Source organism: Arvicanthis niloticus, chromosome 5 (genome assembly GCF_011762505.2).
Source record: "Arvicanthis niloticus isolate mArvNil1 chromosome 5, mArvNil1.pat.X, whole genome shotgun sequence".
Lineage (NCBI taxonomy): Eukaryota > Metazoa > Chordata > Mammalia > Rodentia > Muridae > Arvicanthis > Arvicanthis niloticus.
This window is the reverse complement of record NC_047662.1, coordinates 63,080,495-63,107,206: the sequence shown is the minus strand read 5'-3', so window position 1 is coordinate 63,107,206 and position 26,712 is coordinate 63,080,495. Positions and strand designations below refer to the sequence as shown.

General features: G+C 39.0%; 1 protein-coding gene across 3 annotated transcripts in view; it reads left to right on the top strand.

Annotated features, from left to right (window-relative positions):
- The window catches only part of Dennd4c (DENN domain containing 4C), a 98,523-nt gene extending 72,380 nt beyond the window's left edge, over positions 1-26,143 (top strand). For 2 of the 3 annotated variants that reach the window (XM_034502195.2, XM_034502196.2), the window contains 11 exons: positions 721-1,883; positions 3,441-3,621; positions 4,392-4,501; positions 4,826-5,001; positions 12,633-12,815; positions 13,833-14,028; positions 15,939-16,184; positions 17,360-17,477; positions 21,169-21,310; positions 24,060-24,124; positions 24,794-26,143. In XM_034502195.2, the coding sequence (XP_034358086.1) occupies positions 721-1,883; positions 3,441-3,621; positions 4,392-4,501; positions 4,826-5,001; positions 12,633-12,815; positions 13,833-14,028; positions 15,939-16,184; positions 17,360-17,477; positions 21,169-21,310; positions 24,060-24,124; positions 24,794-24,930 (2,717 nt within the window). In that variant the 3' untranslated portion in view covers positions 24,931-26,143. The remainder of the gene's footprint in view (positions 1-720; positions 1,884-3,440; positions 3,622-4,391; positions 4,502-4,825; positions 5,002-12,632; positions 12,816-13,832; positions 14,029-15,938; positions 16,185-17,359; positions 17,478-21,168; positions 21,311-24,059; positions 24,125-24,793) is intronic. The other variant, XM_076934694.1, reaches the window with a different exon arrangement.
- The last annotated feature ends 569 nt before the right edge of the window (positions 26,144-26,712 follow it).

The following is a 26,712-nucleotide window of genomic DNA, read 5'->3' as shown; positions in this document are numbered from 1 at the left end:
AAATTTCATCAGCTACCTAGGATTTTTCTATTTTATTTTTTAACTTTGAAGCAGTTTTTTTTTTTTACTTTGGTATAGTAATGCTTTGGCTGTAACAAATGTGTGCTTTCTCCATAATTACCAACTGTTTTGAGTAGAGTAGTTCTCCACCCCACCCCTCCATGTGCGGAGTTATCAAACCCAAATATTTTTTTCTTTACTTTTTTTTTTTTTTTTTTTAATGTTGAGTAAGTGCTTTACCACTTAGCTATAGCCCCAGCTCCCTGGCAAGTGTTTGAAGAACACTTTGGATATATGAAAGTTAAATTAGAAAAAAAAAATTTTTTTTGAGTCTGCTATTTAACTCAGAGTATTTTTCCTAAATTGACTCTTAAAATATAAGAAGCATAGTTATATGTTTGTTGACAAAGGTACGCAGTGCAGGCATATTCAGCATGGACTTCATGCTGTGTTTTCATATGCATGATATACACAAGAGGAGGAGGGTAGGTGTTACCTGTAAGAGGCAGGCCTGGATAGACTTGGGCTGTACTTTTTCTGCATACACTTTATGTAGCTTCTAGATGAAAACCAGGCATGTTAATTGCTATACCCCTTGGGAGATGCTGCTTCTATACCCTCCAGATTCTCTGTAGTCTTGCTCTCAGCATGATCAGAATAATCACTTTGCTACTTTGGAAAATAGTGATGTTTCACTTTACTGTATTGCTCCCCCTTCAGGTAATACTTCAAATGTGCTATTTTCTACTCAAGCTCCAGTGGAGGATGCAGTCTTTGGTGAGGTTACTGATTTCAAGAAGAATGGTGATAGAGGAGAAAAAAGACAGAAGCATTTCGCAGAGAGGAGCTGTAGCTTTAGTTCTGAAAGTCGAGCGGGGATGCTGCTGAAGAAGAGAAGTTTGGATCTGAATTCGAGTGAAATGGCCATCATGATGGGAGCGGATGCCAAGATCCTCACAGCAGCACTCACGTGTCCGAAGACTTCTCCACTTCATGTCTCCAGAACTCATAGCTTTGAGAACATTAACTGTCATCAAGCTGACAGTAGGACCCGTGTGTCGGAAGGCACCTGGGATTCTGAGCACAGATCATCTCCTGTGCTAGAGATGCTGGAGGAAAGCCAGGAGTTCCTGGAACCTGTGGTTGGTGATAGTGTGGCAGAGACTGCAGTAGAGATGACATGTAACAGTCTACAAAGTAACTGTAACAGTAACCAGTCCACAGACACAAAAGCAGGATCCCAAGACACAGTAAATAAGAGGAGCAGTTCATACACTGCTGGGAAAGCCATTGAGAGGGAAGATGTTGAAACTGGACTAGATCCTTTGTCTCTTTTAGCCACTGAATGTGTAGAAAAAACTTCTGATTCCGAAGATAAGTTATTTTCTCCAGTAATTTCACGTAATCTGGCTGATGAAATTGAAAGTTACATGAACCTAAAAAGTCCTCTAGGCAGTAAATCTTCTAGTATGGAATTGCATGGAGAGGGGAACCAAGAGCCTGGCTCTCCTGCTGTGTTTGCTCACCCTTTAAAAAGGAGATCCAGTCTACCTTCAGACCATGGTCCACCAGCACAAGACAGTACTGAGATTGAGAAGAGCTCCCCTGCAGTGTCCAGGTCTAAAACTTTGACTGGGCGTTTCAAGCCACAAACTTCGTACCGCGCTTACAAAGACCGGTCCACTTCCTTATCAGCATTAGTGCGTTCTTCACCAAACAGCTCTCTGGGTTCAGTAGTAAATTCTCTGTCGGGGCTAAAGTTGGACAATATACTCTCAGGGCCCAAGATAGATGTCCTAAAATCTGGTATGAAACAAGCAGCAACAGTAGCCAGTAAGATGTGGGTAGCTGTAGCATCTGCCTACAGCTACTCAGATGACGAGGTAAGAATATTGTACTGTGTAGTCTGTCTGATGTAGGAGTGCTTGTAGTGCTTTAATGTATATGTATATGTTTGTGTTTATATAATCTAGAAGTTTCTGCTAAGGGTAGTTTTATATTTTAAAAACTTTATACATGTTCTGTTTTATAAAGTGACTTAAAATAAATGATGTAAAAATACATTTTCAGAATTGCCAGGCATGGTGGCACTCACCTATAATCCCAGCACTTGGGAGGTAAAGGCATGAAGATCAGGAGCTCAAAGTTATCTTTCTCTGTGTAGTAAGTTTGAGGCCAGTCTGGACTACATGAAATCCTGTCTTACAAAGGAAAAATAGGAGGCTAGAGAGATGGCCCAGTGGTTAAGGGCACTGGCTGCCCTTCCAAAGGACCTGGGTTCAATTTCTGGTACCGCATGACTGCTCACAACTGTTACTCCAGTTCCAGAGGATCTTATACCATCTTCTGACATGTACTGTACACAGATAGTACAGATATATATCCCATGCACATAAAATAAAAAAGTAAATTTAAATTAAAATGAACAAATAAAAATAACATTAGAATAACTGTATAATTCTATAAATATGTCTAAATTAAAACTTTTGAAAGCACTGATAGTGTTTGAAATTATAACAACATCATTGTTATATATATGCATAGCATTTTATTTTCTCCTCTGGGGTTTTAGAGCTGGGAAGATAACTGCAGACCATGCAGACTTGAGGCTTATTCTCTTCCTTCCTCAGCCTCTTCAATGTTGGTTTTGCTTGTGTTTACCACCCCACTTTCCATGGGCAGTTTCATTTTTACATAGCTTTTTGCCTGTGTTTGCCGCCTTACTATACTTGAAATCTCCCTGTAGCTTACTTGAAATCTCCCTGTAGCTTAAAATGTTGTGAGTAGACTAAATCATTAGATTTTTTCTTTTTGTGAAAATACAAATAGAAGCCGGGCGGTGGTGGTGCATGCCTTTAATCCCAGCACTTGGGAGGCAGAGGCAGGCGGATTTCTGAGTTCGAGGACAGCCAGGGCTACACAAAGAAACCCTGTCTGGAAAAAACAACCAAAAAAAAGATAATATGGTTCCAGATTGCTAAAGCTATCAGGTGTAAAGTCAGCCAAAATAAAAATGACACAGAAAGTAAAGAAGCTGGAAAATAACTGGATAAGTAAGGCTTATTGAAGGAAAGCTTCTAGGAAAAGTACTAGTTAAATAAAAAGTACAGAATTATGACAACAAACTGACTTTTGTCTATGTGGTACTAAGGCCTTTGCACATGCTAGGCCTTTATATTTAAAGAGCTTTACAAGATAAATCCACACAACACAGAATAACTTTAAAAGTGTTCATCTGAGGCCCATCCAGGTATGTCACTTCTTGAGTGTCTTAGACTGGAAATTTTATCAGTCAGTGAGATAACTTGACAGTTTTGAAAAGACATAGGGGTTATTTGCTTTAAGATACAAAGTTTCAATGTGAAAGGAGTAAAGTGAAACCATTTCTGTTGCAGAAGATAATACTTACATATGTGCGGTTTTATTCTTTTTAATTATAGGAAGAAACTAGTAAAGATTATAGTTTCCCAGCTGGCCTAGAAGATCATCATATACTGGGGGAGAGTCTGTCCCCTAATACAAGTATCTCAGGGCTGGTTCCCAGTGAACTTACCCAGAGTAACACAAGCCTTGGCAGTAGCAGTAGCAGTGGTGACATTGGAAAATTGCAGTGTCCAGCAGGTATGGGGAAAGCTTGTTCATTTGCCTTTTGTTTTTGCTTGTTTTTCACTTATTTGTGGTGCTGAAGATTGAATTAGAGCCTGTGCATATGGGCAACAGTGCTAACACTTAGCTATGCTCTAACCCAGTTTCACCCCCACATATCTATTTTACTCTGATTTTGTGATATCCAAGTATTATTACCATGTATTGTCAACCGAACCAGTTAGGGAATCAATCCCCCTCCCCTCTATTCCCGCCCCCATTCCTCCCTTCCTCCTCTGAAACTGAATTTGTGGATTGGGCCCTTGGGAGTATGTATTTTTTTTTTAGCTTGTTCTCTGGGTAAATCAGTGATTGAAATAGATTTTAAGAACCTCTAGGAAATACAACTGTAGTTTCAAGACAGAGAGAATTATTACCTCTATTATTAAAGACTCTATCTACTTTTATTTCTGATCACCCCCCCCCCTTCAAGTTCTCCTTTTCCCACTTCCAAGTACTGGTAGTACAGATACACACCTGCAATCATCACACCTGCAATCATCTACGTTGTTAGTGGGAAAAGTTGAGAAAATCATTTAATAAACATTTATTTATCCTCTACTTAAATTTATTAATTTTATTAATTTTATCAGTTTATATTTATATGCACCCACATTTATATAGTAAATATTTATTTATAAATACCAGATTTCATGGTACTTACCTCCTTAATATTTCAGCGTGTATTTCTAGAGCATTGAGAACACTCTCCTACATTATGTATTTTATTTCTTACTTGTCTTTAGGTGAAGTTCCATTTTCAAGAAATATCAAAGGGCAGGACTTTGAAAAATCAGACCATTTTTCTTCTCAGAATACCAGTATGTCTAGCATCTATCAAAATTGTGCGATGGAGGTAAAGATTCTATAGTTCTTGTACCTGTGGTAAAGTGGCTGTAGACATATTCTTATCTCATATTTTTTGGTTTTTCGAGACAGGGTTTCTCTGTGTCCTGGCTGTCCTGGAACCATAATAGCTCTTAATAGGTTTCAATGGGATCTATGTGGATAGTCAGAGGAGTGCTTAATATCTTTGAGGCAATAGACTAGTAGTTTGTAACATAAGAAAGCTGTTAACTCTAGTTGAAACCAATAAAATTGTAATTTTTTCCCCAGTAGAATAGACCACTGAGATTTATTTCCACCATAGAGACTCAGTGTCTTCCTACTTTCCCTTTAGGTTTTGATGTCGAGTTGCTCACAGTGTAGAGTTTGTGAAGCTTTGGTTTATGATGAAGAAATCATGGCTGGATGGACAGCAAATGATTCAAATTTGAATACAACCTGCCCATTCTGTAAAAGCAACTTCTTGCCTCTTCTCAATGTAGAATTTAAAGACCTGAGAGGCTCTGCCAGGTTAGTATTGTGCAAGCTCCCTAAGGAGGTAAGTGCCCTGAAGACAAGGCTCTTCAGGAAAGGTACAGCCCATAGGAGACTGTAAGGGTGTCCTCTCCTTTCTCTCTAGACTACTTTTCTGCTCTGCTTAATATATGAATGCCAGAAGCAGATTCTTGAAATTAAACTCTGTTTATAGCTGATTCAAAACTAGTGTTTTAGTGTTATTTCAGCACTTCCTGGGCTGGGGAGATGTCTTGGTTTTGAAAGTGCTTCCTGAGCAAACATGAGAGCCTGAGTTTGGATCCTGAGCACCCAGGGAAAAGCTGAGCACCCATCTGAAATGCCAGCACTGGGGAGGTGAAGACAGCTCGGTCTCTGAAGCTCACTGGCTAGCTAGCCTAGCTAAAATCAGTGAGTTCCAGGTTCAGTGAGACACTGTGTTTAAAAACAAACAAGAACAAAATACAGTGAAGCCAGGTCTGGCACCTTTACTCAGAAATCAGAGGCAGGCAGATATCTGTGAGTTTAAGGCAACCTGGGCTATTTAAGTAGAGTCTTGAAAATAAAAACAAAACTAAACAGTGGAAAGTGATTGAAGTAGACACAGGACATTGGCCTCTGACTTCCACATCCTATATACATACTCATGTATGCACATGTGTATGTGCATACAACCACACAAACATATATGCACACAAAACTTCTGCCTTAGGGACTTAAATTAAATCTTCATGTCTTGTTGCCGCTATCTGATACAGTGAGATAAAAACATCCTAAGTAATAGAAACGCCACAAATTAGAGGCATGGCTATGGCTCGATAGTAGATCTCTTGGCCTGGCATGCATAAGGTCCTAGCCCTGGAAACAAAAGAAATGAGACTAATTAGTCTGCTCAATTGAAAGTTGGTAAAATAGGTAAGTAATTGAGAAATGTGCTGACCTAATCAATGACATTAATATTTTATTTGCTTTGTTGTTTCGTTTTGATTGTTGAGAATCAAACCCAGCACTTCATGTATGTAATATAAGCATGTACTCTGAGCTACATTCTTAGCTCTCTTAGGGATTTTTGTTGTTGCTGCTATTTGTTTAATCTTCAATTAAAGTGTTTTTTTAATTTTTTATTTTTTTATTTTATTTATTTATTTATTTTTTGGTTTTTCGAGACAGGGTTTCTCTGTGTAGCCCTGGCTGTCCTGGAACTCACTCTGTAGACCAGGCTGGCCTCAAACTCAGAAATCCGCCTGCCTCTGCCTCCCAAGTGCTGGGACTAAAGGCGTGCGCCACCACCGCCCAGCTTTAATTTTTTATTTATTAATATTATTACATGTGAGTGAGTGTGGTTACAGATACATGTGTGCCACTGATGCATATGTAGAGGTCAGAGAACAACTTACACCTTCTCCCTTGTTGAGGCAAGGTCCTTCATGTTTTCCCTACTTCCACCTCCCATCTTGCTTTAGGAGTGGATTACACATGTGTCTTTATGTGAGTTCCTGGAGTCAAACTCAGATTGTTTAGACTTGTACAGCTAGCACTTTTACCCACTGAGGCATCTTCCTGGCCCTGATGCATGTTCTTTAATCCAGTCTGTAAAGTCTGTCTCAATTGGTGAATTAAGGTCGTCGGCACTCAAGGTTATATTTAGTGAGGGCTTATTGCTCTTTATGGTTGTGTTTGTTCTGGTTGCTTGGTGAGTTGGTAATTCTTTCACTCTTGGTAGTGTTGGATGTTCACTGGTTTTCTGTGTTGGACATGATTTATTCCTCCCCTGTTCTCTTATTTATGGACTGTGTACTGTCCTGCATTCTTGTGTGTGAAACTGTCTTCCTTCACTATGTTAAGAATTTTCTGCACTGCTGGCTTAAATGTCATGGATTGTCTTGACTTGTGTTTGTCTTGAGATACTCTTTTTTTATGATTAGTTTATTTTTATGTGTATGAAAATTTGGTTACATGTATTTCTGTGTGCCACCTGTGTATCTAGTGCCCTCCAGGGCTGGAAGACCCCCTGAAACTGGAGTTATGGTTGTTCATGCTGGTTGTGGATGCTATGTATCAAACCTGGGTCTACTGGAGGAGCATCTAATGCTCTTAACTGCTAAGCCAGCTCTGTCTTGAAATAAATAGTCTTACTTCTCCATGTTGTTTTTAGTTTTGTTCTTGTTTAGTTGGTAAGTTTGGGACTGGGAAAAGAATTCTTGCTTGACAAGTACTTAACTTCCAAGATTTGTAATAAATTATTCCATGTTTTTCTGGCTTTTAGGGGTGCTAATGACAAGTCTGATGTTATTCTGACGTTTCTCAGTTAGTTTTTTTTTTTTTTTTTTTTTTTTTTTTTTTACAGCTTTTAGTATTGTTACTTTGTTTTGTGTGTTAAGATTTTGTCTGTCTATTTCTCTCTCTTTCTCTCTCTCTTTCTCTCTCTCTCTCTCTCTGTCTCTCTGTCTCTCTGTCTGTCTGTCTCTCTCTCTCTCTCTCTGTGTGTGTGTGTGTGTGCGTGAGTGCGTGCGTGCGTGCGTCTGTCTGTCTGTCTGTGTGCATGCAGGGCAAAAGAGGGTGTCGAATCCCGTGGTGCTAGAATTACAGACAGTTGTGAACTTCCCCATGTGAGACCTAGGAACCAAACTATTGTTTTCATGAGTAAGAGGTGACATCTCTCCAGCACCCTGATTTGTGTTTTAACATCACTATGATATGTGTGGAAAAGTATGTCTGGTCATATGTGTAATTGCATGTCTATTATTTTTTCTGGGTTTTGGAAATTCTCAGCTATGATTTCATTGAATATCTGGTCTAAGTCCTTAGGTTTTATCCAGCTCTTTTTATTTTATGAATTCTTAAGTTCAGTCTCTTATGTGTACCCAACATTTTGGAAGTTTTGTTCATTAGTTTTTGTCTTTCTCTATATATGTATTGTCTCAACTTTGTCCTCTTTTCCTGATTTTTTCTCCTGCTTAGAGTTGTCTGATGATGCCTTCTGTTGTGGTGCTTGATTTATTCTTTCATGTTTAATATTTGTGTCTGATTTATTTTTAATGTCTGTGCTTCCTTGCTGAATTTTCCTTTATATATTTTACTTTTTTTCTCTCAGGGCAATCATTCTCTTGTCCTTTGGTAACTCCTCTTGTCGGATGTAAGAGCTTTTCCAAAAAAGATATAAGAACATAACATATCAGTTGAACACCTAAAATACGAAAGTGTTCATACTAAAGAGGAGAAAAAATTAAAGAATGTGTATAAAAATAGAGAACAAAAATGGGTATTAAAATATTCAAATACGCCGGGCAGTGGTGGCACACGCCTTTAATCCCAGCACTTGGGAGGCAGAGGCAGGCAGATTTCTGAGTTTGAGGCCAGCCTGGTCTACAGAGTGAGTTCCAGGACAGCCAGGACTACATAGAAAAACCTTGTCTCGAAAAACAAACAAACAAACAAACAAACAATATTCAAATACAAATGAGCAGTAAACTGAAGTGGGTATTATGCTCAATATACTGAAAGAGGGAGTACATTCTCATTCAGTGTTTCTTCCACCCACCCATTTTTTACCAAGTCACAACCTTCCTGTGATCCATGTAGCTCCTCCCTGCTAATGGTGGGGTGTACAATGCTGAGGATCAGCCAGCTTCAGACTACCTTGCCAGACTTATATATTCACAGATGTGCCTTGGGGTCTGCTGCTTCCCTCATGTTTGTCTATTTGTTTGTTTTAGGTTTTTTTTCTGGAGATATGACTCGGTGAAGCTTCAAAGGTTGAGATCAGATCCTGCAAAATTCTGGCCTGCTGTGTTTGGGAAGGAGAATAGGATGGGATTGTGGGTTTTAGGAATCTCTCAGTTTCAAACTCCTGGGGACCATTTGGCCTCTGGTTTGGGTTCCCAGCAGAGTGCTTGGCTCCTGGTGCTTTCCTCTGTGGAAGCCCAATGCAAAGCTGCTGCTGAACTGGGCTAGCTGCACAGTTCTGTCACCACTGAGTTCCTTTTAACAAGAAACCTAGCTTCCTTTCTCCCTTCCTTGTCTAATACTGAGGCAGCCATCTTAACTCATCTCTTGTTTTTTTCTAATGAGCTTTTCGTTTTGCAGATCTGATTTGATTATTCTTTTGCCCCTGTCTTGCAACTTGAAAATCTGAACATTTTTCTGACCACTTAGACTTTTTTCTGGAGCTGAGGACCAAACCCAGGGCCTTGCTAGGCAAGCATTCTACCACTGAGCTAAATTCCCAACCCCACCACTTAGACTTCTTTACGGGCTACTTTTAACATAGCAGCGGGTTTTCACCTGGATCAAGTGATCTCAGAAGAGATGGAGAAAAGTGAGAAGTTGTAACCTAACTTGGACGTGATATCCCGTCACTTCTACTGTGTTCATATTTATCTACTCAGATTAGGTACAGTGGGAAAAGAACTACTCAGGAGTGGTAAAACTAAGAAGCAGCAGCTGGGCAGGTATGGGAGTAGGGGTATCTTGAGGCCATCTACCATGGATATGTGGGCCATACAAAGACCATCAACTCTCATAAATATTCACATGCTGTATACACTTCAAATTCATCAAATGATGGGCAGCTTGTTTGGTGTTTTCACATGTTTCCTTTTGGTTCTGATTTGGTGTGTATTTTGCTAAAGATAGTTCAAACAAACAAACAAACCCAAAGTAGAATCTACATTTGACCCCTTTCGGCCTCCATGGTGTGGTAGCTTGCTGAGAGCTGGTGTCCTTTTCGTAACTATGTATACATCTGTATTAGGATCTGCAGTTGCTGAAGGACAAGATGAAGCAAGAACGGTGTCAGCTACAAGCCTGGCTGCTTCCCTGGGCTAAGAAAGGTGAAAGGTCAGCATATTGGCGTGAGCCAGTGTTGCCTGGCTCACAATGAGCTCCTGAGGATAAATGGTGGAATAATAGTTTTGCTATTGACTACTTGAGGAGAAATTAGTATTCATGGTATGATATAATAGTGCATTCATTTTGTACCTATATATCTTTTATACCTTTGGAGTTTTCTTTTTAAAGTTGTTCCCCATTCTTAGGTAAGATTTTGTTCATCTCCTTCATCTTCATCTCCTGGTTTTGTTGTCATTTGCAGTGGAAGGGATTGAAGCCAGGGCTTTGCGCACGCTGGGCCGGTCGGCCTTTTTACCTCTCCTCTAGCAGTTAGATCCTTACCTAGGGCCCTCCTTTATGGATGATGGTAGAAATCTGGCTTTTGTTTTCTCTAAGCCATTTATCCCAAAGTCTTCTAGGTTTTCTGTCCTTTACTCATGAATCTGTGGTACTGGCTTTATCATGTGGCTGTTTGAGTATTCTTGTTTATTTTGTGGATACATCATTACTTTTAGTACTGGACCTTTATGTAGCTTGTAGGTAAAGGATGTTTCTTATAAATATTGTTTATAGTTATTTTTTTCCTGTAGACTTTTAGGCCAGCTTGGAATTCCCTTTAAAAGCGTACTGTCTCCATTAAGATAGCTGTAGAGTTAACTGAAGAAAAACAACTTTTTCAATGTTTTTGTCTTACCTGTTAGCATAATTTATTTCTCCTTATTTTCACAGAGCTTTGAAACAATGTTCTTATACTTTTATGTTGAGTTAAACATTTCATTTTTAAGCTATAGTTTTAGGGCTCTTTTATACTTACCAAATGTGTGTAATGGAACACTATTGATTTTTTTTCCTCCCTGTGTACCATTATTGAAAATTTCAGATTTGAAAAAAAAGTTTAAAGATTTGGGAGGGAAGGATAATGCGGAAGGCATGTTCTATTCCTGACACACACCCTGTGCCACTGTAAAGATTCTTTTAACAGTAAATCCCCAAATGTCCACCTCATATCCTCCAATGATACTCTAATGTACCTACTTTTATTATCATCTATCTCTCCATATGTTTATTAATCTCTTACACCTTTATTCATTTAAAAGTAAAAGCCAGGTATGGTAGCTGAATTGAAGTCTGCGGCAAAAGGGTTGCTGCAACTTTGAGATGAGTCTAGGCTAGAGTGAGTCTCTGTCTTAACAAAAATAAAAGGGCTGATAATGGTGTATGGTAAAGCACCTGCTACCGTGCCTTATGGATCACATATAAAACATGCATACATGCATTAATAATCAGTGAAATTAAAATGTTTGAATTAAATAAATACAAGGTAAATGTGTTAATGTACTTAGTTTAAAGAAGAGATGTCATTAACTATAGTTCAGCATTACACACAGTAAAATAGGCAAATGTAAAATATATCATTTGAAGAATAAATGTATACATTAGTGGAATTCAAACACATATCAAGAGGAGAAGGTTATCATTACCTCAGATAATAATGTCCTTTGCATGGCCCTATTGTCACCCAGTCCTACCCAGAGAAAGAAGGAAAGAGAAGATGAAAATAATAAAAACACAACATGGAGGTCTATAAACATGTCATTATGAGCAATTAAAGATTAGCATAGATTAACAACTGAGATTATAGGTATGTAGCACAGCGCCCAGCAAGGTCAACCTAAAACATACTGCTGGAGCCAGCCTTCAAGCCTGCCTGCCTCCCTGCCTGGTCCTGAGTTTTGTTTGGGAGTAGTTGAGATGGGATCTTGTTAGGTAGCACAAGTAGAATTTGAACTCAAGGTCTTCCTGCCTCAGCCTCTAGTTTCTCAGATTACAGGCTTGTGCTAGCATGTCTCTACTAAATTTTATTTTAAAAGGCTTTTTATATTTATTTTATATGTGCGAGTATTTTGTTGTTTGCACATATGTATATGCACTGTGTTTCTGCTCGGTGCCTGGGGAGCATTGGAATATCCCTGGACCTGGAGTTTTATGGATAGTTGTAAGGCACCATGTGGGTTCTGGGAAGCAAACTCAGGTCCTCTACAGAGCAGCAAGTGCTCCTAAGTGCCGAGCCATCGCTCCAGCCGCCATAATTTTTTTTTTTTTTAATCATGGAATGTTTTGTTTTCCTTTTTCATTGTTTTCTTTCATAGTGTCAGCAGTCAGCACTGCTGCCTCTTAGTTGCAGATCTTAGGGTGGGAAGTGGGAGGAGAGCAGAAGTGTGCGTCTGAGGAGGGAACATGTCCCTGGGGATCCCCAGCTAATGCTGTTTTACTATAAAACAGTGATTCTAAATACGATCATTTGAGGACATGGGGATTTAAACTGAGAAAATTGGTCACACATGTCTTTAATCCCAGTACTTGGGAGGCAGAGGCACTTGGTGTCAGAGATCCGAGATTGGGGGCCAACAAAGGCTAAACAGTAAGACCCTGCTTTAAAATATATATTGTAAGCCTGGTGCTGGTGGCTCACATCTTTAAAGCAGAGGTATAGATCTCTGAATTGGAGGCCAGCCTGGTCTACAGAGTGAGTTCAAGAATAGCCAGGGCTACACAAAGAAACCTTGTCTCAAAATAAAAAATAAAAATAAAATAAAACATAATGGATATGAGTGTGTGTTTGTATATGTGTGGAAACATGAGTGTGTTTATAGGTCACAGGCCGACTTTCTCCAGAGTTGGTTCTCTTCTTCCACTGTGGGTTCCAGGGTTCCAGCTCAGGCCCTCAGCCTTGCATGGCAAGCCTGCTTACTCACTGAGTTAACCTAGACTTGGAATTTTTTTTTAAGCCTTTTTCCCCCTTTCTGTTCCTTACTTAGCTTTTTCTTGAAACCAAGTACGTCTGGTGACAGTTTACAAAGTGGAAGCATTCCATCAGCAAACGAGCACTCTGAACACAAGCCTGTGTCCAGTTCAGCAGAACCTGACTTGATCAGCTTTATGGATTTCTCGAAACACAGTGAGACCATAACAGAAGAAGCGAGTTATACAGTTGAATCAAGGTATTGAAGGATGCACAGAGTTCACTGTAAGAAATGCAGTATTCCTGTGAGCATTCTGCATCTAAAGACAGCCTGGTTGAACTTGATGGTGCATGGCTGAATGAGGAAGGTTATAAATTAAAGGCCAGTCTGTCCCATCCTTGCCCCCTGCCAGTGTAAATCATATCCTGTCTCTGTTTTTAGTTAGATCATAGCCTGGTAGAACTTAAAAGCCTCTCAGCAAATCTGTATTTACTTACATGGACAAGTACTTCTTTGAGATTGTGTTTAATAAAGATGACGTAATGTTTAAATAAAACAACTGAGTAGGCAGTTTTTTAATACCATGTCCTCGCATACCCATCACCATCTGACCAGGGTTAGCAGAATGCTTGGGGAATGTTTGATGTTTCCATGGAGAGAAAGATGGTAGAGAGTGAGGCCTCAGGAGGCAAGTGCTCCACCACTGAGCCACACCTCCACCTTCACATGTAAGTGTTTGGTTTTGTTTTTTGTTGTTGTTTTTTGTTTGTTTGTTTTGTTTTGTTTTGGGGGGGGGTTTGTTTTGGTTTGGTTTTGGTTTTTCTGTGTAGCTCTGGCTGTCCTGGAACTCACTCTGTAGACCAGGCTGGGCTCCAACTCAGAAATCTGCCTCCCAAGTGCTGGGATTAGAGGCGTGCACCACCACTGCCTTTTGTTTTTTTTTTTTTGTTTGTTTTTTTTTGTTTTGTTTTTTTGTTTTTTGTTTGTTTGGTTGGTTTTTTTCGAGACAGGGTTTCTCTGTGTAGCCCTGGCTGTCCTGGAACTCACTCTGTAGACCAGGCTGGCCTTGAACACAGAAATCCACCTGCCTCTGCCTCCCAAGTGCCAGGATTAAAGGCATGCACCACCACTGCCCTGTGCCCCATATTTAATTCTTAACAGATGCCAGTTCTTCTCAGGGGATTCAGAATATTTAAATTCACTGTAGAAAATACTGTACCTCTCTAGAATTTAGATTGTTTTTCATGACTAACATTGTTTCATTTTTTTTTTTAGTGATGAAATAAAGAAAACCAGTGTTGATGTCCAGAGTGTGAAAATTTCATCTGTGCCTAACAGTTTATCTAAACGAAATGTATCTTTGACTCGAAGTCATAGTGTTGGAGGTCCTCTGCAAAATATTGACTTCTCCCAGCGACCATTTCATGGCATCTCAACAGTCAGTCTTCCAAATAGTCTGCAGGAAGATGTGGTATGTGTTGTTGTAACCATACTGTGTGCTTTTGTAATATAGCTTGGAGCACCTCACAGTTTTCATGGTAGCATGTAAAAAGTGATAGGTACAATTTTTTGGTGGCACTTGAGGCCGAGACAAGAGGATTAAATTCATCTTTGTGGTACACAGTGAATTTTAAGCCTGGCAGAACTATCATGCTGGAGAGATGGCTCAGCCATTAAAATGCTGCACAAGCATGAAAACTCTGGGGTTCAGATCTTCTGCGCCAGTGTAAAAAGCCACGTAGAATGGGCCATGTGTTATAATGCAAACACTGTAGATGGAGACAGGAAGATTACTAGACTTGCTAGTCAGTCAGTCAGGTTGAATTGTTGAGCTCCAGGTTCATTGCAAGACTTTGCCTTAAAAAATAAGGTAGAGAATATTGAAGGAGACACCCAGTGTCACGTGCTGCACATATTCAAACACATAGGAATATAGAAATTTGCCAGGTATGATGGAACATGCCTGTTCCAAAAGATCCATAAAGAAACTGAAAGATTTTCAAACGGAAAATGTACCTGTGTGTGTATGTGTGTTTTGGCTTTTTGAGACATGATCTTGCACTGTAGCTCTGACTGCCCTGGAACTTGGTATATAAATGAGACTAGTTTCAAACTTGTGGGAATCCTCATGCCTCTGTCTCCCAAGTGCTGGGATTACAGGCATGTGCCACCATACCTGGCTTAAATTTTAGTATTGAAATTTTCAAAAATGTACAAAGTCTCACGTATAGGCTAGGTTGGCCTCAAATTCACAGAGATTCTCCTGCCTCTGCCTTCCAAGTAGTGTGTACTTCCATACCCAGCTTATTAAGTCTCCTGACCCAATAGCTACCTTAGTAATTTTCAGTTTATGGCTATTTTTTTGTTATTACTTTATAAAAATTCTTATTAACTTTTCTATACCTAGATTATTTTGAAAGCAATTTCAAGCAATGTCTATGCTACATATAACTATTTAAGCAGGTATCTGTAAATGAAGACTTTAACAGATATAGTCACAACATTATACCCTCAACTAGGGGATCATCAGGATATTCAGTCTTTGTTCAGAGTTTTAATCATGAAAATTGTGTCAAAAGTGTGTCTGGGGCAGAATGTGGTCTTAGGCATCAAGGTAAAGTATAGTCACGCCTTGCTTGGTTGGAACTCAGAGGTTTCCACAGTCCTGATTTGGTTGTTTACAACCTTACAAATTGGCATTTGAATCGAGAAATGTGATTTGCTTCAGGGTTTGTTTTGTTTTAATTTTATTCTAAATTTAACTCTTTTAATTTTAAATTTAATTCTAAAATTAACTTTTAGAAAAAAAACCTGGAAATAAAAAACATTAGACATCAAAATTAACCAGACCCAAAGTCTATACATCTTTTATGCATCTGGAATAGCTACTTTGAGGTTGTGAGCCTTCATGTTGGATTTTACACTTTCACTTTTTTTTGGTTTGTTTTGTTTGTTTGTTTTGGTTAAAACATGAATTTAAAATTTAAATTAAAATTTTTATTTATTTATTTATTTATTTATTTGCCTTTTAAAGACATCTTTCTTTATAGCTGACCTTGAATTCAATATGTAGATCACTTTGGCCTCACACTTGGAACAGCTCTGTCTCTGCCAGCCACAAAGAAAACAAAAGAATTATTCCATCTTTTAGCATTGTAAGAGTCTATTGAAATATAGATTATCAATTTTCTCCTATAATGATTTAGCTTAAGTATAATCTAGTGGCTTTCACTTTTCACTGCTTTGGTTCATTAGCATTTTTACTACATATAATAGCCCCAAAATAACAAATATTAACAGGATAGAGAAGTATAGTCTCACTGCAGAGTACTGGCAAGCAGATAGAGTTAGATAATGTCCACTTTTTTTCTATTTTTAAAGGACCATCTAGGCAAGCGGCCCAATCCTCCTCCTGTGTCTGTGCCCTATGTGAGTCCTCTAGTGCTTCGAAAGGCACTTGAATCTTTGCTAGAAAATGAAGGTGATGAGGTCATTCATACATCTTCATTCATCAATCAACATCCAATCATTTTCTGGAACCTGGTTTGGTATTTCAGACGTTTGGACCTTCCTAGCAACTTGCCAGGACTTATTCTCACCTCTAAGCATTGTAATGAAGGTGTGCAGGTGAGTCCTTCTGCACTGCTACTGCACTGCTGCAGTGGGGTAGGCTGAACCTCAAGCTACTGAACATAGATAGCAGGAGCTTTACAGAGGAGGAGCTCAAGCTTTGCATGGGATGGCAGTGTTTGGGCTCTGAGAGTCTTCTGGTTTTGTTTTGTTTTTCTTAGCTGTGCTTGCGCCCTCTATTTTTAAGGTTTTCTGGTCTAAGATGACTGACTTCTGTCTTCAGGCTATCACAGTCAAATCCCAGCCAGCAGTGAGGAGAAAATTGAGAGGTAGCCAAGAGAGGGTCTTCTGTCTTAGAGCCCATGGAGTCATACATAGTGTTTCTACATGTTCGTCAATATGGCCTGGATTGAGATTGCTCTGTCTAGCAGTGCTGGTGGCTAGAAAAGGAAGGTTTTATCATTAGCTATCCTATTTTCTCACAGCTATCTTATTGGAAAATAGCTAGCTATCTTATAGGAAATATTTTATTCATAATTTTCAGATAATATAATTAAAAATTAGGGAAGTATTTGTGTAAGGTAAATTTTTAATTAGTAATTACACTAAGATCACTCCAGCTGCCTGCCTCCCGAAGCCCATGCTGAGGTCACTCACTGCACACAAGGAGCTGCCGGCATGCTTCTATTTTATAATACTAAACTTTGGTAGACACCAAGCCCCTGGTTGACTTGTTTATTTTAACAAGTAATGAGAAAAAAAAGGTACCTCATAAAAATAACAGACTTGGCTGTAATAATGATTACATCATTGTGCCTTTGTACTGTTTACCAAATTATCCATCCAGTCTTTTTGGTTTGGTTTGGTTTGGTTTGGTTTTTTCTGAGACAGGGTTTCTCTGTATAGTCTTGGCTGTCCTGGAACTCATTTTGTAGACCAGGCTGGCCTGGAACTCAGAAATCCGCTTCCTTCTGCCTCCCAAGTGCTGAGATTAAAGGCATGCACCACCATCACCCAGCCCATCCAGTCTTTTAATGTCAGAAAAACAAAACATATGTGCCAGAAAATAACAAGACAGTTTGTCATCAGGCATTAATAAAAATTAAAACTTTTGCTCAGAATTTCAAGTCTATAATTTAAAAAAAAAAAAACCACTTAAGTTTTCTTATTACTGGTAACATTTTATTTGGTAACATTTTATTTGGAAAACTAATTTTATTAATCTCTTTTAGCTTCCTCTGTCATCTTTGTCCCAGGACAGCAAACTGGTGTATATACAGCTGCTGTGGGATAATATCAACCTTCATCAGGAACCAGGAGAACCTCTGTATGTCTCTTGGAGGAACTTGAGTAAGTAAAAGAGAAGTGAAGAGACAGCAGGGTTGGGCTTGGCAGGACGTTCCTTAAACTCAGGAATTCCAGAGGCAGAAGCAAGTGGATCTCTGTGAGCTGTAAGCCAGCCAGGACTCACTACATGCTGAGATGCTGTCTTTAAAAAAGATAAAACAGTGCCTTTAATCCCAGCACTCTGGAGGCAGAGGCAAGTTCTAGGCCAGCCTAGTCTACAGAGCAAGTTCCAGGATAGCCAGTGCTACACAGAGAAATTCTTTCTCAAAAAAGCAAATGAATGAGTGAATGAACAAACAAACAAATGAAGACAAAACTGTATTGGCAGGGTGATTCAACAGGTAAGCTCTTGCGATCAAGCCTGGTCATCTTAGTTCAGTCTAGAGACCCACAGGGTGGATGACTCACAAAAGTTGACCCCTGACCTCCAAATATATATGGTCCCCACACATACATGTGTACATACATAGATTAGACAATCAATCAATCAGTGACCTTTATGCTACCTTTTTGGCTTTAAATCTTCTTTCTCAGATGTGTATATAGACTGCTTGTTTTCACTTCAGTTTCATGTGTGTGTGTGTCTGTGTGTCTGTGTGTGTGTGTGTCTGTCTGTCTGTCTGTCTGTCTGGGTGTGTGTTACTTTTTCCCTATAGGTGGCATTTTAAGTAAAATAATGTCTTGGAGGATTATTTTGATAGTCATGTCTGTTTCCGTTCTAAATGTCTCTTGTGCTATTTCCCTACATTTTAGGAAGTACTCAGCAAGGACTTTGTTCTGTTGGGCCATCTTGATAGCTTTCTTTACCTACCTACCTGTCCACCCACCCACCCACCCACTCATCCTTTATTGTTGTCTGAATATAACATTTTTTCAGCCTGTCCCCTATTCCATATTCTTGATATTCTTTCTTCTATCGGATCCTTCTCTGCTGACAGGATGTTTTCTTTTATGTTTGTCATCTGACCAAGTTCATCTATATTGTTGCTAATTTTGTTTTGGTTTTTTATCTTAATTTCTCATCCATGTTAACAACTTTTTCATCTATATTGCTGAGGTTTTTTTTTTTTAAATCTATGTCTTAGAATTATTTTCTGCTTTTTTTGTTTGTTTTATTTTGTTTTTGAGACATGGCTTTTTTCTGTATGGCTATCCTGGAATTTGCTCTGTAAATAGGCTGGCCTCATATTCACAGAGATGTGACTACCACTGTCTGGCTCATCTATTTATTTGTGTTCTCTTTGAAAACATTGATCCTTTTCAGAAATAAACTTTTTGATTTTCTTTATCCAGCATTTTACCATTCTAGTGTATCCGAATTTGGTCATTGAGAATTTAAGGTCTTTTGGAGGATTCATAGTACTTTGGGAACCTTTTGTTTGTTTTGTTGTATGGTGTTTCTGTTGTCTTTATTTGGGGACAGCTTTTTGCTCCATATCCCAGGCTGGCTTTGACTTGTGTCTTCCTAGATCCCTTTGAGTCAGACTTTGTAGTGGTGGGATAACCTGTCTTTGCCATCTTTTCCTGTGTCACATGTATGCATGCATGTATGAACACACATATACAAATAAGAAACTTTTAAGGATGAACTGCGTGGTTTAGTGATTGTAGCTCAGTAAAGGTGATATTTTTAAAAATGGAGGGGCTAGAGTGACGTGTAAGAGTGCTTGCTGCTCAATTCTGGAGTTCAGCACCCACATCAAGTGGGTTGTCAATGCAGCTCATAACCACCTGTGCTCGGTTCCAGGGGATCAGACACCCTCTTTTGGGTACAAGGGCACCTGTACACATACGTACATATACACATACACATAAACACATGCATAATAAATTTTTTAAATTTGAGGATTTAGGGGAATGGTAGAATACTTTCCTAACACAAGAAGGCCTTGTATTGGGGCTAGAGAGATGACCAGTGGTTAAGAACATTGACTGCTTTTCCAGAGGTCCTGAGTTCAATTCCCAGCAACCACATGGTGGTTCAAAACCATCTGTAATGGGATCTGATACCCTCTTCTGGTGTGTCTGAATACAGCTATAGTATACTCATATACATAAAATGAATAAATTGAAAAAAAGAAAGGAAGGAGAAGAAGAAGAGGAGAAGCAGGAAGAAGAGGAAGAAGAAGCAGCAGCAGCTGTGTATTAAATCCCTAGCACAGAAATTCCTTAGCTATGTATGGTGGTGTATATGCCTATAATTCGAGCATTCAGAAAGCTGAGGCAGGAAGATAAATCACAAGTTCAAGGTCAGCCTAGACATTGCTAATTTCTGGTCAATTTGGACTACATAGCTAGATCCTATCTCAAAAAGGGTGAATGAATGAATGAATTGAAATGGTGGTGTTGCATATTTGTACTGTTTGCTGATGTCACTGTTGGAATAAAGATTACGTTTGAGATTAACCAGTAGGAAGGAGCTAGTGATGATAGAGAGCTGTGCTGTTAGTTTGGTTGAAAATGAGGAGTTACTAGTTTAGTTGGCAGCTATGTTGTTTGAGAAATACATTATTTTATAATAAGTACTAGACATGAGGGTAGGCTAGGTGAGGACCTACTGGATCATATTCCCATCTCATGCTAATAGTGGGTCAAAGTGTATAGTCCTGAAATTGTTTGTATCAAAGCATCCTTTTCTTCCAGCCTAAGCACACACTTTGTACATTTATGCATGCTTAATGCTCACATATGATTCAACTCTGCTCCATCACACTGTTGTAAATGTAAGATTAAGCTCTCCAATACTTAATATGGAAAGTACAGTGGCATAAACAGGTAAAGAGTTCTTTCTCATGGTTATATTTTAGAAATTATATCTTTTAAGCACATACAGTTTTTCCCTTTTTGGGGGGGAGGGGTTTTTTGGGGACGGGGTTGAGACAGGATTTCTCTGTCTTGCTCTAGTTTTCCTGGAACTGGTTCTGTAAATCAGGCTAGCCTCAACACAGAGATCCACCTGCCTCTGCCTCCCAAGTGCTGGGATTAAAGCCACCACCCAACCTATGATTTGTATTTTCCTTTTTTTTTTTTTTTTTTTTTTTGGTTTTTTTTTTTTTTTTTTTTTGGTTTTTTGGTTTTTTGGTTTTTTGAGACAGAGTTTCTCTGTATAGCCCTGGCTGTCCTGGAACTCACTCTGTAGACCAGGCTGGCCTTGAACACAGAAATCCGCCTGCCTCTGCCTCCCAAGTAATGGGACTAAAGGCATGCGCCACCACCACCCAGCCCCTGATTTGTATTTTCTAATAAAACTTTAACTATGAATTGGATAGTTTCCAAGCAGTTCCTTTTTTTTATCAGGGTTCTGATTCCTTCTGGTATATTCACTTCTATGATAGTAAAAGTTGCCCCTTGGTCCCACTATAGTTTCTGGAATTTAGTATCACACCTCAGCCTCTGGGAAGAAACTGTAAATTGGAAAAAAGGGAAGAAGGTTATCCTATTTTAAAAGAACAAAGAGTGGCTGGGCAGTGGTGGCGCACGCCTTTAATCCCAGCACTTGGGAGGCAGAAGCAGGCAAATTTCTGAGTTCGAGACCAGCCATGGCTACACAGAAAAACCCTGTCTCGAAAAACAAACAAACAAAAAAAGAACAAAGAGCATGTGGGAGGTGACATTGCATAGACGATGAGAAGTGACACAGCTCTGGAAACTTGTTATTGCTTGGAAAACTTACTCTCTATGTATCGTTCTTTAGATTCTGAGAAAAAACTGTCAGCCGAGCAGCAGGCAGCCAGCGCGTTAGTCGAGACTATCAGGCAGAGTATTCAGCAGAATGATGTTCTTAAGCCCATCAACCTGCTTTCCCAGCAAATGAAGCCAGACACGAAAAGACAGAGGTAATGATTTCACTATCTTTTACTTGATTCCACTTGATTTAACATTTTATAATATATGTTCTTTTTTAACGTTTTATTGATTTTTTTGTGAATTTTACATCATAGCCCAATCCCATTCATCTCCCTGTCCTTTCTACTTGCCTTCCACACTTGCAACCTCCCTGCCAGAAGGAAAAAAAAAAGAATCTCATTGTAGAAGCTGTACTGTGTGACAATGTATCTCTACAGTATGTGTCACACAGTATACTCTTTTGTCCACATTTCTCTACTTGCAAATGATCATTACAGTGAGTAATTGGTCTGGTTCCAGGCCTCTTGCTCCTGCTACTCTATCAGTGCTAAATCCTCACCAGGACTCCATTTAGATATCTTGTTGTTGCCCTGTGTCATAGAGGTCCTACAGCTTTGGATCTGCAGGACTGGCCCTTTCATGTGCTTCTGCAGTTCATAGGTGGGCCAACCCAAAGTCCTAGATTTGGACCTGGGTGGTAGCTGAGATGATCAGTTGGCTAGCTCTCCAGCACCCACACCACTGGGGCAAGCTCCCCAGCACTGTCCTGGCAAGTTCTCCCAAGGCAACAGCCAACAAGTGGCAGAGCCAGAGAGCTGGCTCTCATGCTCTTGGGGCTGGCTTGCCCGCCCAGGTCGGCAGGGCCAGCTCTCCTGCCTGCTGTAGGTGGCAAAGAATGAAGGGGGTGACGTATCCTCATCACTGCATGGCCTACAAGTATCAGGACCAGCTTTCCCTTGCTTACACACTTGGGTCCCACTCACCTGCAACCTCCACAACCAGGGCCAACTTTTATTAATTATGAAAGCTTTTCCTTAGCTTGGCCTTGTTCCCAATTCGCTCTTATACTTACATTGAACCCATTTATACTAATCTATGTTCTACTACATAGCTGGTTACCTCTTGAGTACCAAGACTTGCTTCTGAGTTTGGCTAGTGAATCTCTCACCTTATTTTTTTCCCAGAGTTCCTATTTCCTCCCCAAAATACCACCTATCCTTTTCTCCCTTGCTGGAAGCCATCATCTCCTTATTAAATCAATCAGAAGGGGTTGGAGATGTTTACAAAACACTGAGATAGATAGATGATGTTTCCTTCATATACAGTGCACAAGAGATTATCCCAACAGGCACCAGGAAGGGGTTCTCTTGGGCTTGTTTTGCCTGTCCGGGCCATATTAGCATGTATGTTATATGTAGTACCTCTGATCATAAAAGGAATAAGTGCTATTCAAATATATGCATTTATATCTTATCACAAATATACAATGAGCCAAAGAGTATAGGTTAAATCTTAGTAAGGTAAGTCACAGATAATGAAGGAATATGGTATATATTTTGGAAATGTTTCCTTTCTTCACTGAAGTCTATTAATCTCTAAATTTTGATATATATATACCATCCTGTGATGACAACACAGTTTTTTCTTGTTGAATTAAAAAAAAAATATGAGATTAGAAGTAGAATTGGTTTAGGAAAGAGATAAAAATAATGAAGAACTCAGATGTGAGTCTCTTCCTGATCCTTTTGTACATATTCTCATCTTGACTAAATGAATTTTACTCTGCAAGCTTTGGAAAGGAGCATAAGTATACCAAGCATTATGAACTTTCCCAGAGTCTATTCTTTTTTCTTTTTTGGAGATAAGGTCTCCCAGTGTAGTCTTGACTGGTCTGGAACACAGTATGTAGACCAGGTTATCCTTGAACTCACAGAGATGTACCTGCATCTGCCTCCAAAGTGCTGAGATCAATGGTATGTGCCACCACACACCAATTCCCAGAGTTCTTTTTAGAGCTTTTGTAGCCCCTGTGATGATGACCCCAGAAGTGATAGAACAAGAATTCACACTGACACCTGATGATGTACTTTAGCATCTGTTGAAGTTGAGATGATTTTTGAAGTCTCAGGAGTAACTTGCACCTGTAGTTTGCATGGTAAAAAGGGTTTGAATGTCATTTTACTGTTTCTGAAACTTCTAGAGGAAGCTCCCTATGAGACATAATTAGAATTTGCATTGCTTCCTAATTTCTTTATTTTTGATACAGGCTGGACTTGAACTCCTTATCACCCTCTCTCTGTCACTCAAGTGCTGGGAATATAGGCATGTGCCACCAAAACAGTAAATTCATTTTGCAAGTCCACCTCATCCTTATTTTTTGTTTGTCTTGGTAGATAAGGGTTAGACTTTGGCCCTTGTGAATGGTGGACAAACACAGTGCCACTGTGTCTCAGCCCTAGAGCAATAGTACTGGTGTTCAAACCCAGAGAAGGCCTGTGCATGTTCAGCCAGGGCTGTGTGATAGAACCACACTGCCCAACCCTCTTAACTTTTTTTAAAATTTTAAAATTTGAATTAGAGGCTCACAGGATACTTTTTATAATATAAAGTTTAGTGTACCATTCAACTAGTTTCCTCAAAGACACCTCATATGCCTGAGGCGTCACATGGAAGCAGGAGATAATTACATAGCTATAGCTAAGTATCGTGTTAAATGTATTTTCACTGTGCACTGCCAGGTATACTGGTTCATATCTGTGGTCTCAGCACTTAGACAACACAGAAAGATAGCCAAGAGTTTAAGGGCAGTTTTAACCACACAGTAAGTTCCAGGCCACCCTGGACTAGAGTGACCCTCTGTTTTGAAGAAACCCCCAAATAAACATTCTATCTGTATGCATTTTGTTGTTGCTGACTACTTCAGAACCTTTCTTTTTCTTCTTCTTTTTTTTTAAATAGGAGTTTATACAGAGAAATCCTTTTCTTATCATTAGTGTCTCTTGGGAGAGAAAACATTGATATTGGTAAGTTAATTAATGGAGGATCAATAAAAATTTTAGTTTTATTTTTGAAGTTAAAGGTTTTTTTGTGTGTTTTTTGGTTTTTAAATGGAACTGGTGGGAGTGTTAAATCACGTGCCTAGCATACAAGGACCTGGGTTCATTTATCAGCATAAAAAAGGAAAGAAAATGTGGCTGATATTAGTAGTTGACTTTAAAAAGATTGCAGTGTGATTGGGCAGCCTTCTATACCTGCTGTCATGTCACGCCATGCCTTCTGTGCCATTGTGGACTGTTCTACCGGAACAGTAAGCTAAAATAAAATGTTTCTTTAAAAAGAAAAGCAAAACAGATTACTGCTTTTAGCTAGGCCCAGTGCACATGCCTGTATTTTCATCACCTGGGGGCTAAGATTGGAGGACCACAAGTTGGAGGGCAGTGTGTTGGGCGGGGCTTTATTCAATAAGACTGTCAGCAGGTGAGATGGCTTACTGAAGTTCCATCCCCAGAACCCACCCACATGGAACTAGAGAACTGAGTCCTCTGATTGTTCTCTGATCTCCACTCTACCCTAAAAATGTCTATCTAAATAAGCAATATAATATGTGTCACATGACTCAGTATAATTTTTTAAAGTATATAGCTTTTGTTTCACTAACAAATTACAATTGCATTTTTGAAAATGTCTTTCAGAGGCTTTTGACAATGAATATGGACTCGCATACAGAAGTCTGTCTTCTGAGATTCTTGAAAAGTTACAGAAAATCGATGCACCACCCAGTGTCAGTGTGGAGTGGTGCAGGAAGTGTTTTGGAGCACCTCTCATTTAAATAAGATTCACTCAAACTTTGATAGAGTACTGGGGAAATAGATCCTGTCTGGAAATTTAACGTGGTGAAAGCTGAAATGAAGTAACTCTGGGGATGAAATGCAAATGAACTGTAATTCATACTGAATCATCTCAGAATGTAAAACAGCACTCAGTTCCCTGAGGTTTACTGATGGTGAAGACTCCTGACCTATTTCCCTGCCTCTGCTGAAAATCAACACAACTATTTTTGCGTCTCACAGTATGTGTAAAAGAAATAATGAAATTTTCATCTTTCTAGATAATTTGCTTTTATTGAAGTTGTCCAGCTAAGAAATGGCAAATTAAATTTGCCTAATCAAAAGACATGAAATAGTTCAATAATAACTGTGTATGATTGTATGTGTGAGGCTATGTAGTCAGTATGTGTATAGGTGTCTATTTATTAAAATACTGAGGTTGCATGTTGCAGCAGTTTTCTGAAGGAGGCCTCATTGCCCAGTCGGTGACTACTACACTTGTTTGTAGTCAGCAGTTCCAAAAACATCTAAGTCTTTCTTAACAACTGCCTTCCCTATGATTTAAACTCTTATATCTTTGCCTTGTAAATTATGTAATATCTTGCTTAATAGGTTATATCTTAGATATCCAGGTGCTCCTTTCCATATTCTTCCAATACTAAGTTAATCTGCAATGTTTTTATTGGAATCCAAGAGGTAAAATGAAATTAATCTTTGTAACCTAACAAAATTATCCAGAACATGCTTTTAAAATACTAATGTATAGTCTTTGACCCCAAAATCTTTATTTAGGCAGGCCACTTGTTGGTATTGATTACTTTTTTATAATCCAGGTTTCATGGGAGGCAGAGGCAGGAGGATCTCAAGTTCAAGGCCAGCCTGAACAGCCCTGTCTCAAGAACTTGAAAGGAGATCTGGGAATATTGCTCAATGGTAGAGCACTTAGCTAACATACATGAGGCTCTAGGTTCAGTTCCTAGTACCATAAAATAAGTAAGTAAGTAAATAAATAGATAAAACCTGTGGGATGGAGAATTTGCACTGCACATAAAAGTTTTATTCTTGTACAATATTTTGATTTATATGCTTGTGAATAAACGTGTGTATTTGTAAATACTGGTTTTTTAGGTGGAATCAATTAAGTCTAAAAACTTTAAAGCGTACTCAGTTCATTGCCAGGTTCAAGAAAATCATGATCTCCCATGCCCCGCCCACCTTGACATAAACTGTGCTTTCTGTTTAAAGCATCCACTTAAGAACAACAAATTTGCCTTAGCTGTCTGTGTAGTTTAGAAAACCAGTGGCTATGTGTACACTTACAGTAACAGTGCAGATGACTAAGCCGGTTGACAAACTTACCTCAACATGGTACATTTCAACGTGGTGGGCATTTTTTTTTTAAATTATGTACCAACATTTCAATATTAAAGGTTGTTAATCTGACTTTGCAGAATTCTAGTCTGAATTTGAGTGTTAAAAAGTTTTATCAGAAATTTTGTAAAGGCTTTCTTACATTCAAATTGGATCTTTTACAGTTTCAAATATATATATATATATTTTTTTACAGCCTATACCTTAACATTTATTGACCCAACAAATTTTGAAATTATCTTACATATATAAAATTTAAGTTGAATAAAAAGAAAAATCTCAAATTCGGTGTCTGTTGAATTTCTAAAGCTGCTGCAATCTCTAGGATTGACTATTCTATTTCTGTTTGGGGATTTTTATTTTTTTTTTTTTTTTTTTTTTCTGGTCTATGTAACTTGACTTGCTAGTTGTTG